This window comes from Phodopus roborovskii, unplaced genomic scaffold, assembly GCF_943737965.1.
Source record: "Phodopus roborovskii unplaced genomic scaffold, PHOROB, whole genome shotgun sequence".
NCBI classification, from domain to species: Eukaryota; Metazoa; Chordata; class Mammalia; order Rodentia; family Cricetidae; genus Phodopus; species Phodopus roborovskii.
Window position 1 is genome coordinate 5889705 of NW_026126567.1, and position 18448 is coordinate 5908152.

General features: G+C 50.0%; 2 protein-coding genes across 2 annotated transcripts in view; one reads left to right on the plus strand and one right to left on the minus strand.

Moving 5' to 3' along the window:
* Positions 1-18448, minus strand: part of Tg (thyroglobulin) — a 164496-nt gene that overhangs the window by 15506 nt on the left and 130542 nt on the right. The window contains exons 42-43 of the mRNA XM_051202542.1: positions 1642-1806; positions 462-629 (exon numbers count right to left, since the gene is read on the minus strand). Coding sequence (XP_051058499.1) covers positions 462-629; positions 1642-1806 — 333 coding nt within the window. The remainder of the gene's footprint in view (positions 1-461; positions 630-1641; positions 1807-18448) is intronic.
* Positions 15774-18448, plus strand: part of Sla (Src like adaptor) — a 28776-nt gene continuing 26101 nt past the window's right edge. Inside the window, exon 1 of the mRNA XM_051202543.1 lies at positions 15774-15961. The gene's annotated coding sequence lies outside the window, so the exon portion shown is untranslated. The remainder of the gene's footprint in view (positions 15962-18448) is intronic.

The window sequence follows — 18448 nt, forward strand, 5'->3', positions numbered from 1 at the left end:
TAACAGCTGCATAATATTTAGCAGTTAAAGTGTATCTTAATTTAGCCAACCATTTCCCTGTCAAGGGACATCTGGATTTCTTCCCTTTTTTTTTTTTTTTTTTTTTTTTTTTTTTGAGTGTGTTACAGTAATTAATGCTGTGACAAATGTCCTTGCGCACACATTGTGGGAGAGGAGAATGTTTTTGCTTGTGGCAAGGTGCCCCCCGAGGCTGGGAACACCCCATCAGCTTCTACTCTAAGCTCTTCACAGTGACTGATTCACAGCTGCAATTTGTAGGCATATCTGTGTGAGTCATCTGTTGTAAATATCTTCGTTCTGAACCCAACTTCTGCCATGATTGCCTCCAGGCTTCTGCAGCCTTGGCTAACAGTCCTCTGTCGGTCAGAGAAGTCAGTCGGTCAGTAGCTCGTGACCTAGTGTACCCAGCAGAAGGCTGCATAGGCCCCTCCCTTACCTACCTTCACAGCCTTCGCCCTGTTGATGATCCCATCGTCCTGAGAACCCCCTATGAGTAGATCCACCTTCACTGGCAGAGGCCTCTTCAACGCTCTGGCTGGAACTTCGAGCAGGTACTGGCCATCGACTACAGGGCCCCAGTAGTGGAAAGGGCCACTAACAGCCAAGAGCTGCAGGGTGAGGAGGAAGGCCATTGCTTGCGCACATTTTACTCTCCTTTTTAAAAGAGGGTCAATCCCAGTCCTGGCTGTGCAGCCGAAGCTGAGGATTGTGGTAAGGAAGAGCCAAGGTTCTGAACTGGCACAGGGACCAAAAAGGCCTCTGTGAAGGGAACTAGGCGAGATGGTGCCACATCCTTCTCTACCTCCAGAGGCCTTACAGTGTGCCTTTCTGCCTTATGGTATCCGGCTATTATATAACCATTAGACTGCTTTGCTTAGTGGGTTCTTAACTATGAATGCCCATGCTCCAAATCCAGTGAGCTCTAATGCAAAGCCCAGATAGAATGAAGAGGGCAACAGGCAAGCAGGACACCCTGTGACAATGCCAGCACTGGGCAGGAAATCGCCTCAACAATGCTGGGCCCCCAGGGGACCCTCCCAGAGCCCCTCGGCTGAAGTAACAAGAGGAGGTACAGAAAGAAGAGGAAGGCCTAAGGAAACGTCAATGGCTCTAAAGGGTGACACTAGCCAGCACAGCCCCACATAGGCGAGGCTGAGGACAAGACTCGGTCCAGGTCTCAGGGTGCAGACTCCCTCTTAGAGGATAAAGCATGTCGATGTCAGGCTGACAGCAAGGTCTTTGCGGGTAAAAAGGGTGCCTCGCTGTCTGTCTAAGGGGCTGTGACCTGATATTGTGCCTCCTTGGTCCTAGCATGGAGTGTGCATGCCCCTTCTCAAATGCTAGCTCATTTCCTCTCTCAGCTCTAGATCTCCGTCATAGTTCCCACTTTGTACTTAAGACATTCGAATGATGGAACCTATCTTCCATCAGCAGCCTCGTGTGTGCCATCACAGCCTGCGCACGGCTCCTAACTGGACTGCGACTCACCTTTAGTTGGCCATCGACTGGATGTGTCGCTTGGGTGGCAAGGACCATTACATCTCCTTGTTCGACCTTGGCCTTCCATTTGTAAAGACAAGAGATTGTCCCTCCCCAACCTGCGTGCACGCCAGCACCCACCTTGGTCTGAGCATCATTAAGGATGTTGGCAGGCTTCTGGCGGAGGCAGGACACCACTTCTTGGATGGCTGAGGTAGGGCATCCAACCTCCTTTGCCAAGGCCACGGCTTGCTGTTGGGCCCTGTCAGGGCTGATGACAGCAGCTGGGGATAGTGCAGAGCCTCCCTGGAAAGAACAACAGGGACTGAGCTGACAGTCTGTGTGGCTTTGGCTGCTGCTTAGGCTGCAGACCCTCGGGCCTTGGCAGAGCTGTGCATCCTGGCGCGTAATGCAGATACGCAGGATCCTTGGGGATCCAGCATGCATGAATGTCAGGGCTGACCAACACGTAGCAGATGCTTGTGTGAGACACTTGGGCTCCTTATCTGTGAAGTCAGGGTGCCGGATGAGTTCATCTGCAGGCTTGCTGTGCACATGGAGGCACTAAACAAGGACTGGAAAGGGCTTCTGGTAAAAGAACTCTGCAAGACACAGCTGCATCTACCTCCTTCCCCAGGGAGCTCCTTTAGCAGCAAGGTTTCCCGACTCTAAGATGTAGCTGAATATGAAAATAGATGCTAACCCCAGAAGACACCACCGGTTCAGCTAACAGGAGATGATGGTATGGGAGGTACAGAGAAGTGGGTGCCTGGTCAGACACACAACCAGACGGGGACAGCCTAGAGCCCAGTGACCTTCACAATGAACCTCTACAGGTTATTTAGCTTGGGTGTGAGTCCTACATACTTGGGTGTCATTTTTCTGACACAAGAGGCCAGCTTCTCTGAGAAGTCCATTGCTAATAAGAGGCACATCAGGGACCTGAGCTCAATGGCCAAGCATTCAGCCACCGTGAGGCAGGCTCTCACACATACTTGGAGGCGGGAGAACACTACAGCTGTTTCATATTGACATCTACTTGTTAGGTCTTTGGAGGCCCGAGGCCAGGCCAGCAGGGAAGAACTCATCTGAGGAATAGGAGACTACATGGGGTCTAAGCATGGGGAGGACTGTGAACCCAGTAGCTATAAATAGACTGGTCACCAGAGCCCTTTCCAACATCTCTGAGCTGTACAGATAAGGCCAGAGAGCTGGGCTGCAGACCCGAGATAGTGTGGGACAGCATGAAGGAGCCTGCTGGTAACTCCTGCAAGATGTGTAAACCAGACCCCTCCAAGCACGAGCATCTATAAACAATACAGGACCCACCATGCTCATCATGAGACTCATTGCAGTGCAGGTCAAGCCTGTAGCCATCCAGGACCCGGAGCAGTGACCTGGGCCCTGAGCCACAGCAGGTGACTTGTTGTGAGTGTGAGTTTTACACCCTCGATATATTTCCATAACACCAAGTGGCCAGCTTTTCTGAGAAGCTGCTTGATATGTTCTAGTAACAGAATGGCACTCACACTGAAGGTGTCCACCCTGCGGCCCTGCAAGCAAGCATTCTGCATGGCAAAGTGTGGGGGTGGAAGGGGGTGTCAAGTAGGTGGACCCAGATTTGCCTACAGGAATGCCTGAGGACCCGAGGATTTCAGGGTGGGCCTCTGATGTTTTCAATGTTTTTTTTTTCTTGCCTGCTATAAATAGCTGGGGTTCGTTCTTGATACCGAGAGGAAGTGGGTAAAGGCGTGGGCTTCACCGACACCTTGAGATAGCGGAGAGAGAACTTTCCTCTCTCTTTTTGTTGTAATCAGTCTTTCTGAAGGAAAGCATGTCCTTGGTGGAAAATTGGCAGTTAAGCATGCTGCCCTGTGTGGTGTGTGTGTGTGTGTGTGTGTGTGTGTGTGTGTGTGTGTGTGGCAGGGGGTGTTTGTTTGTTAGGACTTAGTCATGTTTGGTTCTTGATTAGCAGAGCCTGGAAAACAGCCTGAGCTCAGAGGGAAAGGGACCAGGCTAGAACTCCAGCTCTGCCACTGAGTCATCCTGAAATTGTGACGTTAGTGACTTCAGTGTGTCCTGCTCTCAGACCTGCCTAGAAGAAGTCATTAGCTGCCAAGGCAACAGGTGTGTGTGTGTGTGTGTGTGTGTGTGTGTGTGTGTGTGTGTGTGCTCGCGTGTGTCTTGCTGCCCATGTACACTCTGGTGGCCTTCCCTTAGGGTTCAGTGATCTTATGCAGGTAGGGAGCTCATGCGAGCCCTGCTCCATGTTATTCCTAGAGCTCCCGTGCCCTTCCATTCTCCATCACACACCAGTTCTCCTGTATCCCCACTGCGAGTCTGAACTCCTCAGGGAAGGTGGGAAACCCACAGCTGCCTCCTCAACAGTGAGCACCCAGGCTCGCATGGGCTGTGGCAGCCTCAACTCAGGGACAGGCAATCAATGCCAGAGCCAGGCAGCATTAACTGCACTCTGTCTTCAGAACAACCCGTGAATCCCGATTCTAGAGGTGCCAGGAAGCTGTGCACGTCACATCTCACAGCTGGGAAGGGACAGACATGTGCATCCCAGGCAGCCATTCCACCCTGCCTGCTCTGTGCTAGCAGGCCTGGCTCTGTGAGAAGGTGGGGCCAGCACCCACTAGGAAGGCCCTGGCTATGGATGGGAACAGGCAGACTGAGGTTTGGGTTTTGGTGCTGCATGTTGTTTTGTAAGTTCTCCTATATTCTTGTGGAAGGGGATACAGGGCTGTGATGCAAAGTGATCCCACACCAGTGATCCAGCACTCAGTGAAAGTGAATGCTGATTAGCATCTATAATGGCATTAACGTGCTGGGAGGAAGCAGATGTACAATTCCACAGACTCCAGTGTACTTCAGTACGCCGAAGAGCACCCTCAGCTCCCACTCGGTTATGGACTACAGTGAATTCAGCCACGGGGCTACTTAAGAGGGGTCATCCTAAGTGTATTTTGACTGTCTGATTTTATGTAGACTCCCATCCCCTAAGTCCCCAACAGTGGCCAGATGCGCAGCTTTTCAGAGTATGGACTCTGCTTAGCCTACACATCAGAGTGAACTCGAGACAAGACCTCCATGACTGGGATCAGGAAGGAGCCTACAATTCTTTTGCGTTGAGAACTCCAAGGAGGGGGTGCGGGGTGGCTGTATGCCTGGAGAAGAAAGCAGAGGAGACACAGGACTGGAGAGGACTTACTTTGATGGGAGAAAATGAGTGTAAGGTGTGTGTGTGGGGGGGGGATGCTGATTGATCGGGGAGTGGATAGGAAGGTAGGTATGTTGGGAATGTTGAAGACAACAGCTGTGGCCTCTAGACCCCAGTGTCCCTGTAAAGAACTGTGCATGTATTAAAGGAGGGAGCCAACACACGGGAGGATGGGGATGTAGGTGGGCTTTCTGGGAGGAGGAGGGGGAGAATCTGCATAGAAGACACTGAGAAGTAAGGTCAGAGGACTGTCAACCACAGCCAGGTGAGACCTGAACACCAAGGTGCAGGGCATGCTTCTGCAGCTATAGGAAATGCTTAGGGGCTTTTGGACAGAGTATGGTAAGTATTTAGGAATATCACTGCCTGCAACTGTCCATGGTCAGGCTGAGACGGCTTGAGCACACAGCAAGCAGGCCCCTGAGCAATGACTGAATGCATGTGAGTGCCCTCAGAATGTGGGCTACTGAGGGCAGAGTCGTGACGTGATTTTTCCATCACTAGCTAGAACCATCTGTCCATCACCTTTCCCCGGCAGACATGTAGGGCAGAAGTGAACTGGGCCAAACGGTAGGATTCAGCTTGACCCCTTCATTGCTGGTGGAGCTAAGTGGGTGTTAACCTGAGCCTGCCACTGAGCTCTCGGCCACTGGCATGCTTCTGAGAGGCAAGAAGAACCTGGAGACAGACCTGGAAAAGTGGTTCTCATCCAAATCTGTGCTAATGCTCTCTCACCTGTCCTTAGCCTGGAGTTATCTCCCCTTCCATCCCCTTCCAGAAGTCTGTTGCGTGGTCTTGGCATATTTCAAAAGGAGTGATGACAACAGATGATACAGCTTTCACCTTGAAACTACACCCTACGGGGTCACAGCTCACTTCCCTTTTCTTCTTCATTGGAATCGGTGGTTCTTGGTTTTAGCTAGCAGAGGCTATGGAGCTTGGGTGGGGAGAGCTAAAGTGTGGCCTGGCTTGCTTTCTCGTTCAGTGCCCTTGGCCTGCCAGAGATGGGAGTGGTCTGCTCTGGCCCTCCTAATTAAGTGCTAACTGGTGCAAGCCACACCAAAGGGTGCTGCCTGTAGGTAGAATCTGAAGTAGAAAGTCACTTACAGGGAAAGTGAAAGGCATTCAGCCTTCGCAAACATCCTCCCAAGAGCCGGGGCTGTTCATTTATGTACGTGTTTATGCTGTGATCCCCCACAATAACCCTCTGCATATTAGCAACCTTCCCACCTACCCCCCATCCCCCTCAGATTGGGAGACCACAGTCCAGAATGAGGAGGTGAGGTATATGAGATCTTGAGGCTGGCAATAGCCAGCACTCTAAAGCTTTTAGCTTCCCCCATGTCCTTCTACTTGAGAACGGCCCAGCCTGGCATGGCACAGCATGGAATCTCACTCTCCACTCATGAGTGGCTGGCTGGTGACAGTCCACAAGGGAGAGGTTTACAAGGGCAGCCAGAGAGCAGGATGGTATGAGATCTTTCTTTCCCCTTGTGGGTCAGGAGTGCCTGACAGAGGCCAGTCTCACCCAGGACTCTGAAAAGGGGGGGTGTCATGCCCAAAGACTGGGAAAGCCACAGGCACACAACATTGTCCACAGGTACACAGCTAGTCTCTCCGTAAATGTTTACAACCTCACTGCAGTACAGACCCGCCAGCTACGGAGCCTGTTCTAAACACCCTAGACTCTCTTTAGAAGAGGAACACACACTACTTACTTCGATGCTCTTCTGTGTATGTCCCATTTCATCCCTAGCATTTCTGTGCACACAGGAGAGAGCGTCAGGGGGTTTAATAGCTTGCTGGTACCCAGTAGAAGAGGCTGATACCCAAGCATTCTGCTGCCAGTGAGCTTTTACGCGACAGCACACTGCCCCAGTGGATGGCAGAATCCGGGTGAGAGTCATAGGCTGTCTGTCTGCTCCAACGAGTCACCCCTATTGTCTGCTCCCCTTAACTGGACTGCACGGATATTTTCACTTTGCCAGTTCTCGGAGCCCTGTCTACCCAACTCATAATGAGCCAGTTGTGGAGTCTCACCGGCTCCTTACGGTTTCAAGAACAGTCATTGCCATTGTCTCCTTGAATTATCACTGCAATTAGAGAAGCATTTCCATCCTATTTAGAAGCTAGTTCCACACTATAGATCGACGGACCCCTGCCAAGAAGACAGCAGACCCTGCCACTTCTCCTATGAGCCAGCCAACAAGTAAAGGGTGTGGCCTAGGGCGCTGCAGTTCACTTCAGAGGGAAACAGACAAATGGTGATGTGGAGTAAAACTCCCAGCGAAGGGTGTGGGTGAGGGGACAGGCTCCAACAACAGGCCTCACGGGCCTACATCGAGAGCACACAGGACTAGCCTGGGCTTTGCCCCTCTGGAATGGGACGCCCACCTGTCACCTTTTCTCCAGGCCTTAAGGACTTGACAAAACACCTTTTCCCACTTGTCACATGTGTAATGCTTAACTGGTTCCCTTCCCTTCTGTTAGAAACCATAACATACATGGCAGTTAAAAATGACTTAGGTCCCAGACCAGGCATCGCACTTGAAAAATCCTATCTCGGTGACAGCCGAGGTGGGGTCTGCACTCTGTTGAGAAAGGGGTCTTAAGGTCAAGCCCTGGAGCCTCTTCCCCTGCTAAAGAGCACTTCCTTCCCATATGTGCACCCTTTTAGGCTGACTTCAAAGTCAGGAGTTGCAAAATGTCCTTCCTGCTCCCCCCCCCCCCCCCCCGGTCATCCGGGAGGCCCGGGGCTATGGAGAGAAGGTGACAGCTGAGCCCATGTGTGGCAGGGGAAAGGATGAACTGTGGTTTAACATGTTCTGTCATTGTTCAGTTTGTGATACTTTTCTAGGAAGGCCTAGCCACATGTCACCTGTTATGAGTTGCTTTTCCCCTTACCGGCCTGGACCCACTACTGTGCCAGCCCCAAATAATACACAGAGACTCTGTATTAATATATAATTCTGTTGGCCAGGTACTAGTTTCTTATTGGCTAGCTCTGTCTTAATTATTAACCCATTTCCATTAATCTAAGTACTTCCACGTGGTCTTATCTTACCAGAGAGAGGGGCTGGCATTCTGCTCTCTCTGTCTTCCACCTTGGATCTCCTCCCAACTACTTCCTCTCTCCTCCTCGTCTCCTACTCCCGCCTATCTTGCTTTCCTATTGGGCAACAGTGCTTTATTCATTAACCAATACGAGAAACATTTTTACGCAATGACATCTCCCATCAGTCACCCATCAGGTGGCTTTGTAGGACACGTATATTTTCTTAATTTTGTAGTTGGGATCTGAGATCAGGTTGTCCATCTCTTCACTAGAAGACCATGACTCAAGACTTGAGACTTTGCCTGCCCTAGAAAGTATAAGTGTGCAGGGTAGTCTGATGGGACAGTAGGCCTTGGGAATATAGGAGAACAATCTGGAAGCCTCTTGGGATGGTCTACAACAGTGATGACCTGTCCAAGAGACTGGAAGTGACTGGACAGAGAGGCAGGAGCTACCTAGCTTGGGTGGAAGCAATACACTGCTCTAACGGGGCTTTCTACATACTACAGGAGAAGGAATGAATTTGAGAGAGACTGCGTCTTTATTCCTGAGGGCCAACTGTCTGCTGGCCCATTGCATTGCAGCCTGTGGCTCTTCTGGCATCTGCTTGGGACTGCTTGTCCCCATAGTCCGTGAATACAGATGGGTTTGTCACTTCCCTGGAACCCACTTCCTCATCTCACGGTCTGAGCCCAGCCCCCCCCCCAGGGTGAGGGCATTGGCAGCCTCCGAGTTCCCCACTGAAGAAGATCCTTACTTCAGATGCTACCCTGGGTCCTCCTGGAGTCTCTTACTGAGGTCCTGATGCGCTTCTACAAGAAGAGCACGCATACTTCTACATCTCCATGTTTGCTCCATCCCTGGGGTCTATTTCCCATCATGCCCTTCAAACCCATCAGAAGAAAGCAAATATAACTGATTATTATTTTGAAAAGATGTAGGAAGACCAGTTGGAAAACGGGCTTTCATGCTGGAGAGCGGGGGAGGCTCTTGCAAAATTCTGCTCATGACAGCACTCAGTTTCTTTCTTTGGGTAACAGTTTCCTCATCTGTGAAGTGGGTATGTAGCAATGTCACAGGGGAAGCATCAAGAGCATGGGGTATCAGGTCATCATCCCAAATCCACGTCCAGCACTCCCTGGACTTAGTGCAAGCTTCACAACCTCAGCAAAGCTACTTAAAGTCCCTGGGCTTCAGTTTTCGAGGATTTAACGTAAGGGCGAGGAAAATACCTTCCTTATATATTTGTTAGGAGGAGTTCCTGAGGCAGCATGAAGGGACTAACGTGTACCAGGTCTCCGGGAAATAGCACCAGTGTTTCCCGATAATCCAAGCAATCTTGTGAGATCACATGAAGTCACAGGTATGAAAAGGTGGTATAGTCCAAAGAACATACAGATGTCCACGCAACTTACCGATACTGAAACTAGAATCTTAAAATGGGATTGTCTCTAATCCGGTGGTTCTCACCCTGTGGGTGGCCACCCCCTTTGTGGTTGAATGGCCCTTTCTTTTCCTTTCCTTTTTTGTTTTTATTTATTATATGGTTGCTGGGAATTGAACTCAGGACCTCTGGAAGAACATCCAGTGCCGTTAGCCTCGGAGCCATCTCTCCAGCCCCGTTGAATGGCTTTTTCACAGGGGTCATCTAAGACCATCAGAAAACACAGATATTTACACGGTGGTTCATAGCAGTAACAAAATTACAGTTATGAAGTAGCAGTGGAAATAATTTTATGGTCGGGAGTCAGCACAGCATGAGGAACTGTATTAAAAGTTCACAGCATTAGGAAGGTTGAGAACTCTGCCCTAGTGTAACAGAGGCATTTAGGACCGGGGTTTCATCTTAGTTGAGACTGTTTGCACAGCGTTCTAATGCTGGTGCAGTTAGGCATGGACCACGGCCCGCTGGGCTGACCCTGACTGATGATACACACCTATCCAGTTGGCTCTGAGTGGCAGTCACTTAGATGACATCAAGGACAACTCTGAGCATGCTCTTCTCCTGACAATAAAATCCTGTCATGAGCAAATGGGTCATGCAGACCTACGGAGGCATCATGGTGGACCATGAGGTGGGGTGTCAATAGGAGCCATGAAAATCCAGCCAAAGATCTCAGCCTCCTTTTGTGCTGTTCAGGACACCCAGAGCTGGCTGGCCAGTTCCTTTAGGGTGACTATTCATGAGATGAGGGTGCTCAGGCAGCGTGGTGACCAAGGCTGGGACAGTCAGGAAGCTGAGCACGGTGGCTTTAGCACCAGTCACGCAGCCGGCTGTTTCCAGATCCCAGCACAGGTCTTTGCTGCTCTTGGGAGTGGCTCTATTATCGGGCTAATTCTAGCAGCTTCTGTACAAAGACGCCCCAGGGAATCTGAATCAGCGGTAGTGATTAAGGCCTGAAGATCTTCCCAGATCTGGGGGAAGGTCATTTTTTCTTCTCTTTTGAAAACTTGCTCCCTCAGTCTCCCACCTCCTTTACTCCACGGCTGTGGCTTGCTCTGGCCACACAGGGCACAGATCTCATATCACACTCGATGTACTCACCTGTCACAGGCCTGCAGTGATGGACACTGGTCTTACGAGTCACCCTTGAAAAATGCCATCTGTGGCTCCCGGCACTGCCCCACCCTGAATGCCCTTCTCAAGGGAAGACATTGTAATAGCCTTGTTCTTACGCAGAGCTCAGAGCAGAGGATGTCACTGCCTTCCGTGAAGATGTTGGGATGGGTGAAATGTAAGATGTCAAAAACCATTTTCAAGACTCCTGTTTAGAAACAACCCCTTTCCTCCTTGGTGCCTGAACGGGATACAAAGGACAGCCTTGGATGAAGGTTCCAGAGTATCTACCTATCAGTGTCCTTTAAGAAATGCCACTCTTTCCTGTCCCACGTATACAGGTATATATTAGCCGAGTTACCTATGGAAGCGGTCTGTGACTAGCTGTGGACATCCTGAGCACCAGGCTTTTGCTGTGGGTGCATGATTAAAAGTTATGAAGTTACTACTCAAACAATAGAGAGACGCTGGAGAAGAGAGGGGATGTAGGGGTGCATGCCGCCAAGGGGCTCTGCTCTGTTGACTGTAGGAGGCAGGCCAGACAGCCACTTGACCCTGGACAGGTATAGATTACTCTGACAACTGTTGAGCTGCAGACAGACACCCTTCATCCTCCCTAACGTCACATGGCAGCGTGACTCATGAGGTCCTGATGAGATTCTGTGAAGGCCCCAGGACAATGGGGGGCAGGAACAACGTAGGAAGAAGACAGAGACGGGCTCACTCATTAGCCTGCGTTAGTAGTTTTGAGAGGATTAGAGAAAGAGGCCATATGACAGCGGTCAGGGCTGACATCATCACCAGCTCCAGACAAGACAAAACTGAAGTCATCCCATGAGAAAAAGGAATTGAGAGAGAGGTACAGAGAAAACATTCTGTGAGCCTCCCAAGTGTCTAGCTCTGCCAAATTATCTCCCGTCTTCTTTATTTTATGTATTTATTTATTGATGTATTTATTTGAGGCAGGGTTTCCCTGTGTAGCTTTGGAAACTGTTCTGGATCTAGCTCTTGTAGACCAGGCTGGTCTCAAACTCACAGAGACCCGCCTGCCTCTGCCTCCCAAGTGCTGGGATTAAAGGCATGTGCCACCACCACCGGGCAAATTCTCCCACTTTTAATGATCCCTCAACACCAGACCTTGGTCAACGTTAGCCACCAAAGCCTTGCCAGATGCTTCCTCTGGGGTGCCTGAGACTCCACCATGCTGGCCTGTTCTGGTCCCCTGTTTCATTCAAGATTACCCCTCAGAGGGTGGAACAAGTGGCAGCCTTGTCTCCCTGTGCTCTGCCCTGTGCTGTCTCATTGCAAGTATTTCAACAGGCAAGTATCTGTGTTGAATCTAAGAGAGACAATGGCTTGCGAGCTAGCACATCTAGAAGTTAGTAAACTGCCCTTCCAGGGCTGAGGACACCCAGGGTCTGCAGGCACATCGGTGTGGTTAGTTGAACAAGGACTGGAAGGACAGGGTTCTAATGAGTCAGGGTGCTTGTTCAGCCCTGCTGAGCACAGGGGGCATGGCCAGCAGAGCTTCTACTTTTTTTTTCTTTCTTTTGCCAAGGAGCTATAGTCCCAGGAGGCTTCCTGCAGAAACAGTGCCCGGTGACGCACACAGGTTCCACTGTAGTGGGGGTCTAACTCTAAGCCAATCCCGAAGCAGGATTCTTACCTCCTGAGAAATGGTATAGTCTACCCGCCCCTACATGGGAAAGTAAATACAAATGCTTTTGTCCCCGAGACACACGCTCCTTTTTTATTCATAAGTGGATACTTGTGGGTCACCTCTTCAGGGTATGTTGTGTGTGTGTGTGTGTGTGTGTGTGTGTGTGTGTGCACGCGTGTTAGACTCACTGCCTTTGGTGTCCACAATATCAGACCACATTGGTCTTCCTAAGAGTCTATAAAAGAGGGGACTTTGATGGTTTTATGTCACATTATGAAATTTGTGTGGATTTCCCCATGGGTCTTTCATGAGCAAGCGGTATTAATATCAGGCTCTGTGAGGGTTGTGGAAGTCCACACAAGGACATACAGTCCAGCCTTCAGCTGTCTGGACTCCAAGCCTTGACATTGACTCCTCTGTTGCAGAAACAACTCCCAAGGGATCCAAGAGGGAGCTTTCACTTTTGCTTGGGGGAGCTCTGGATAGCCCAGGAGGGTGACACATATGTAGGATGTGCGGTATCCACCCAGGCAGGAAAGGCATCTAATCTTTCCAAGTACAGTGGTACCTGACCCTTTCTACTTAAGGGATGCTTACTGACTCCTAAGGTTGGCTTCTTTATCATCTGTTCTTCTAATATTTATGCAGAAAGAAGTAAAATGAGACCTAAACTCTCCAGACTCAGGACCCACCGGTTATCACACACCTCTGGCATGCAACATCAAACTGCCTTACAGCATATCTCTTCCTGAGCCAGAGGACCAACCAGAGCCGGGGACATGAGGTTCAGATCAGTACAGTTCAGAGTCTGCCAGCTCCAGCTGGGGACTGAGGCAGCTGACTCCTGACAGGGCATCTTGTCACCTTAGCAAGGGTAGAAACGGCACCATTCCACTTGAGGGAGTGATCCTTGGCTCAATCCTGGCTGACAGTCTGGTGTCTCCCTGTGGCTGTTTAATCTCGGCATGATGGCTAATTAACTTGCGAAGCCCTCTGGAAATCAGACCCAGATGGTCTGGCGTGCCTTTCTTTGCGGACCCTAAGTTGTGACCTCTTGAGAAGTAGCTGTCATTTGCCAGTACAGCTCAGCCTGGCTGATCGCATGCCTAGCTTGAGGCCCCCCTGGAAGGCTATCACCCATCTTTAGTATTTGTGCTGACTCCGTGCGTGCGTTAATGACCTTGACTCACACTGTAAGGACGAGACCCTGCCAAGCCTCAGTCATCGTAGAACTAGCACCGGGACTCTTCTGGGTTCTCCTTCAGGCTCCCTCCATGCTTGCTCCTGCTTTTCAGTCTGTGGATTTTAGCTGGCTCCCTGTCTCCCTTACTAGATTGTCAACACAAGGACGGAGATGGGTAGATCCATCCATGCCATCTCAGCTGAGTCCGCCCCCAGTGGACACAGATGTTTGCAGCCCTGTCCCAACCGGTGTTCAGCATCACGAAGTGTCCTACCTTGCCTTGCACTGGGCCTCGTTTTACTGGCACATGGTGCTGAGTATGGTATGTGCCCGGCACATACCAAGTGCTACCCAAGGCTGGTGAATGAATGAATGAATGAATGAATGAATGAACGAACGAACGAATCTCAAGACATATGCCTGAATAAATGGCAGTGTTCTTATGCCCAGCCCCCCTTTGTGGATTAGAGGGAGATGGTGGGCACACTTGAGGTAGAGGGTCAAAGATGGACCACATAGGGGTGTACAGGACACAGTCGAAGAGAAGTGGGGGACTTTGAGGCAAATGAACGCCGTCTTCCACAGCAGGGCCTATGCCCTCTCACACACCTCGACTCTATAGGGTCTGAGTTCAGAACGGTGTGCACGCTATTCATTACCTCATGTTCCCCAGACTCCAAGGACACAACGGTAGTTTTGCGTTTTGTTTTTGTTTTTGTTTTTTTTTTTCTGTGTGAACCGCTCACCCTGACTTGTTTGGAGGCTATCTGACCCCTGAAGTAATAACTCAATGACCCCCACAATTACCTTGTCCCCGACAAGCCCCACCTGTGGGCACTGTCCTGGTACCCACAGTGTCTTCTTTGGAGCAGCCCTGTAACGGTGGCCTGCCCTCTGGGTCTCTGTCTGATGGCTCTGATCTGGGGAGTCCTGGGGGCGGGGCAGTCTGGATCCTAGTGACTGAATGGCACTCTGCTCGCCCCGTGTTAACTGAAGGGACGCCGGCCACAGGAACGCATTCACTCAAGCCTGAGGGTTTCTGCACAGGGCTTGGAAAGTTGTCCCCCTACTCCTGCCTTCTGAGTGTCCTCCCTCCAAAGCTCTGCCACTCCTCAGTGTGCATGTGGGGGAAAGCCCAGCTTCATCTGATCCCACCTGCTTGCTCTTAGCCCCCACAGGCCACCTTCCCAGCATGCTCTGCGCAGAGCTGCCTTTTCACAAGCCAGCTGAGTCTGTGGAGTGCACAGCACCTGCTAATTTTGGATGCTGCCCACTGTTTGTGATGTGTCTTTGCAAAGGACACCCAGTGAGGTTTCTAAATGACTGTCTTGAGTTTCTACATTGGCCTGGCTGGCTGGGGTCCTTGGGACACCATGCCCCAGACTCTACTCTGGTTCTGTAGGGAGGGACTAGCTGGAGACTGGGGGATTTCATTGAAATCTCTGAGGAGTTTTCCACTTTGGGAACGGGAATGGCAGAGGGCCTCCTGTAGGAGGGTCCTCCGGGTGTTGTTATCTGTCATTTTCTAACCAGAAGCAAGCTTCTGGTTCCACCTAAGCATGGCCCTAGATTTCCTTGCTGTACACACACACACACGCACACACGCACACAGTGAAATTATATACAATATATTATTTCAAGGCACATGTATATTCTAATTCCAAACTGTGGGGAAACTGCACACATCCTCTGTCGTTTGAGCCCTCACCCCACCTCTCCTCTCCCTGCCTCCTTGAGTGTATTTGTTTTAGGCGGACTGTTTCAGGTGATACTTTCCACCGTGTATGTCCGCACACACGTGTTCCCTAGGAGTTACAACCTTCTTCCACAAGACTCTCTATTATCACTGTGGCCTAGAGCACTGAGCTCCTTGTGACATCATCTGTGTGCGGTGTGGGACTGGGTGTCTCACCCATTTCACAGATGAGAACATGGAGGCCTCCAGTGGTTAAAATGACGTGCCCAAGGCCAAAAAAAAAAAAAAAAAAAAAAAAAAAAAAAACAAAACAAAAAAAACAAAAAAAAAAACGGTTGCTTCTAGTTCTTTCTCCTTCAATCAGGGATCCCTTAAGGGTCAGACCTTGCTCTAATTTGCCACCACTCCCTTCTCTGTGTTAAACTCTTAACACGAGAGCCCTTTAATTTATTCTGGCAGGACCACAGCAGAGGTGGACAGCTCTGCTCTGCACTTGAGTAGCGGTCCACCATCTTAGGTCTCTGGCAACTGTAAGTGGCCTATAGCAGGGCTGCAGCTCTGGGTCCCTCCTGGGGTGATGCAAGAGAGCTTGTAAAAATCAAAGAAACTCTGGGAAGAAAAGCTGCAGGGAGCTATACTGGGCCTCCTTGGGCCCAGTGAGCTCAGGGACAGGCAAATTCACAGACCCATCTGCCTTTTAATTAGAAAGGGGGGGGGGTCCTGTAAGCCCTGGCCATTTGCAATCGTGCTGGCTCTATTCTCAAGTGCTTTGTAAAGGAATTAATAAGGCCCTTCTCTTCCCCATCGTCCTTGCAGAGAGAAGTCTGCTCTGTGGGTTAGTGAAAACAGGAACCTGCCCTCCTGCCAGCCCTGGGCTGTCCGTCGTCTTCCTTGTTTCAGCAGAGGAAGTGTGCAGCCCTTTAGCAACTGCAACCCTGTAGCCTGCTTGTTAACATGGGCTGTGCCTGTGCTCCCTTTCGAGCCCATGTGGCCCTCTCAGCCTGGAGCAGCAGCAGCTGATGACCCAGTGCCTGGTGGCTCTCTGCTACCGAATCCCAGGAGAGGCCATGCTCTGCGTCTGAAGGTATTTAGGGAACCTTGGCTGGGACAGGGGTGGGAGAGACTGTAGGAGCCCTCGGAAGTGCAGCTGTTAGGGCTGGGCTTCTGGTACCTAGAGAAGGACCCCTGAAACTGAGCAGGAAAAGGTCCTGCCTCCTAAAACCGTGACCTCTCAGAGGATGCTGAACAGCTACTTATGGGGGAAGCAGTGCTGTGGCTGGCGGGTGGGCAGCCTGTTTTCCTGCCAGGGGACTCAAGGCACCTAGGATGTGACAGTTGTATCGCCTTGAGCAACTCACCCTGGACAAGTCATTTAAACCACGATAGACCTCCATGTTCTCATCTATGGGATAGAACTAGTGTGGCTGGGTCACACAGGTGATGGCGGGATGAACTGATGTAGTACACACATAATGCCCAAGGTAGGTCCAGATGCACAGCAGGTGCTCAGGCAGGGCCCTCAGCCAGTCATTGTGTCTAAAGGTACAGAGGACCTTGAATGACAGTAGTAGTGGAGGCTGGTAGCTGGAATCTTCCCGGGGAAAGTGGCACAGATAACTGCCAATTATCTAAGTAGGAAGCAGGCAGATGGCAGAGGCAGAGCTAAAGAGAAGGCCAACATGCAATGCATATAAATTCTGAAATCGTAAAATGTTATAAATGAAAGAAGTGTGGCAAACTCAGAATTTCCTAAGAAATGTGGCAGGCTGCATGGTAAGTGTGTGCCTGAATTTTGAGAGAAACTGTTGTCAGAGAAAAAAAAAAATGGGCTGTAGCCTCAGAGTGGCCTGCCTGGGGCTGTGTCTGGGATATGAACAGATAGATGTTGGCTATGCAGAGTGACCACGAAGGATATAATAATACATTACTGTCATTCAACGATCAGAACACTCTGAGTGTACAGTTGCTCTTTGCTTTTGACTGATGAAGAAAACAAGTCTCGGAGAGTTTGGCCCACTTACTCAAGTCACCCAGCCCATAAGGAAATAAATACAAGCAATTAGGAGCCCCAAGGGTCTAGAGATGGGAAGGAAGAGCCTTGGTGAGTATGAAGGACTAAGGACAAAGGTCTCTGTTGACAGCAGAGGTTTTGTGTTAGGGAACAGATATCCCATAGCCTGCAGATTGTTGTTCTGGGGGTTGCTAGAAGACACTGAGTTGCAAGTCACTTCAACAGCTGTGCTGGGATGGGAGAGATGAGCACTTGGGCAACTTCTGTTGTAACTGATATTTTCCAGTTAACAGATGCTATGCAAGGTGCTCAGAACACTCTAGAAGTGTAATGATAACTTGTGGGTAGACAATACTGAAATCTACTTAGATATCTGACATTTAAACTGCTTTAGGATTGGAGTGCCTAGGGAGGCACTCCAGATCTGCCACCAAGTGTGACTCGGGGCAAATTACTTTGCCTCTCTGAATGTATGCTTATTGTTTCATTTTCTATCAGAAGAAGCCTAACTTCTGTGGTGTTTATAAGAAGTGCACGTTATGTGTAAAATGTGGGGAATGCTTAACGCCAACACTATTTCTGAGTCAGACAAAGTCTGCCTAATCACACAGGTATGGATAGCAGAAAACTTCTAGCAGTATTTGGTACAACAGAGGCAAATTACAAGACAAGATGCAGATCTCTCTCTCTCTCTTTCTCTCTCCCCCCTCTCTCCATCCTTTATCCATCCATCCTCCATCTATCCATCCATCCATCCAAACCAATGATTTTATTTAGCTATAAAGAATACTGAAATTAGGCTGTTTTCAGGAAAATGGACATTGTAATCATCATAGTAAGCAAAATAAGCTAGATTCAGAAACACAATTATTACATTTCCTCCCTTATGTGGAACCTAGACACACCATCTCCTCTCTCTCTCTCTCTCTCTCTCTCTCTCTCTCACACACACACACACACACACACACACACACACACACACACACACACGCACGCACGCACACGCACACACATGCATACATATATGCAGACCATGAAGGTAGAGGGGACAATAAACGAGGAAAGGGAAAGTAAGGGGCTAAAGACAGTAGAAAGCTTAGGAGAGAGTAATGGGGCTCATATGGTCAAAGCACATGCTATACTTCAATGGATGCCGTATGAACCAACCACACGGTACAATAAATATACTCTGATGAACTTTTTTCAATTTCACAGACTGTTGACTTCATTTGTGCGGAGCCCGCTGGTACTTACTGCTGGGAGGCTCATTGGGCCCACATATCCAGAGATGTAAACCAGGAAGCCAGCACTAGGGCATAGCATGACATTTTACACCACAGAGGTTGTCAAACATTCCAAACTAGAGACTTTCTCAGCACTGATTGCTAAATGACAGCAAGGTCACTGCACAGGACTCTGTGTGGTACACGGTGGCTTCGGTTTTATCTGATCTCCCTGAGGACTGGGCTCTGGGTTTGAGAGGGGAAGAAATGGCACACAAATCAACCAGAAATAGACAGTTGTGACCCCAACACTTGGCCACCAGCTTAGAGTCAGAGT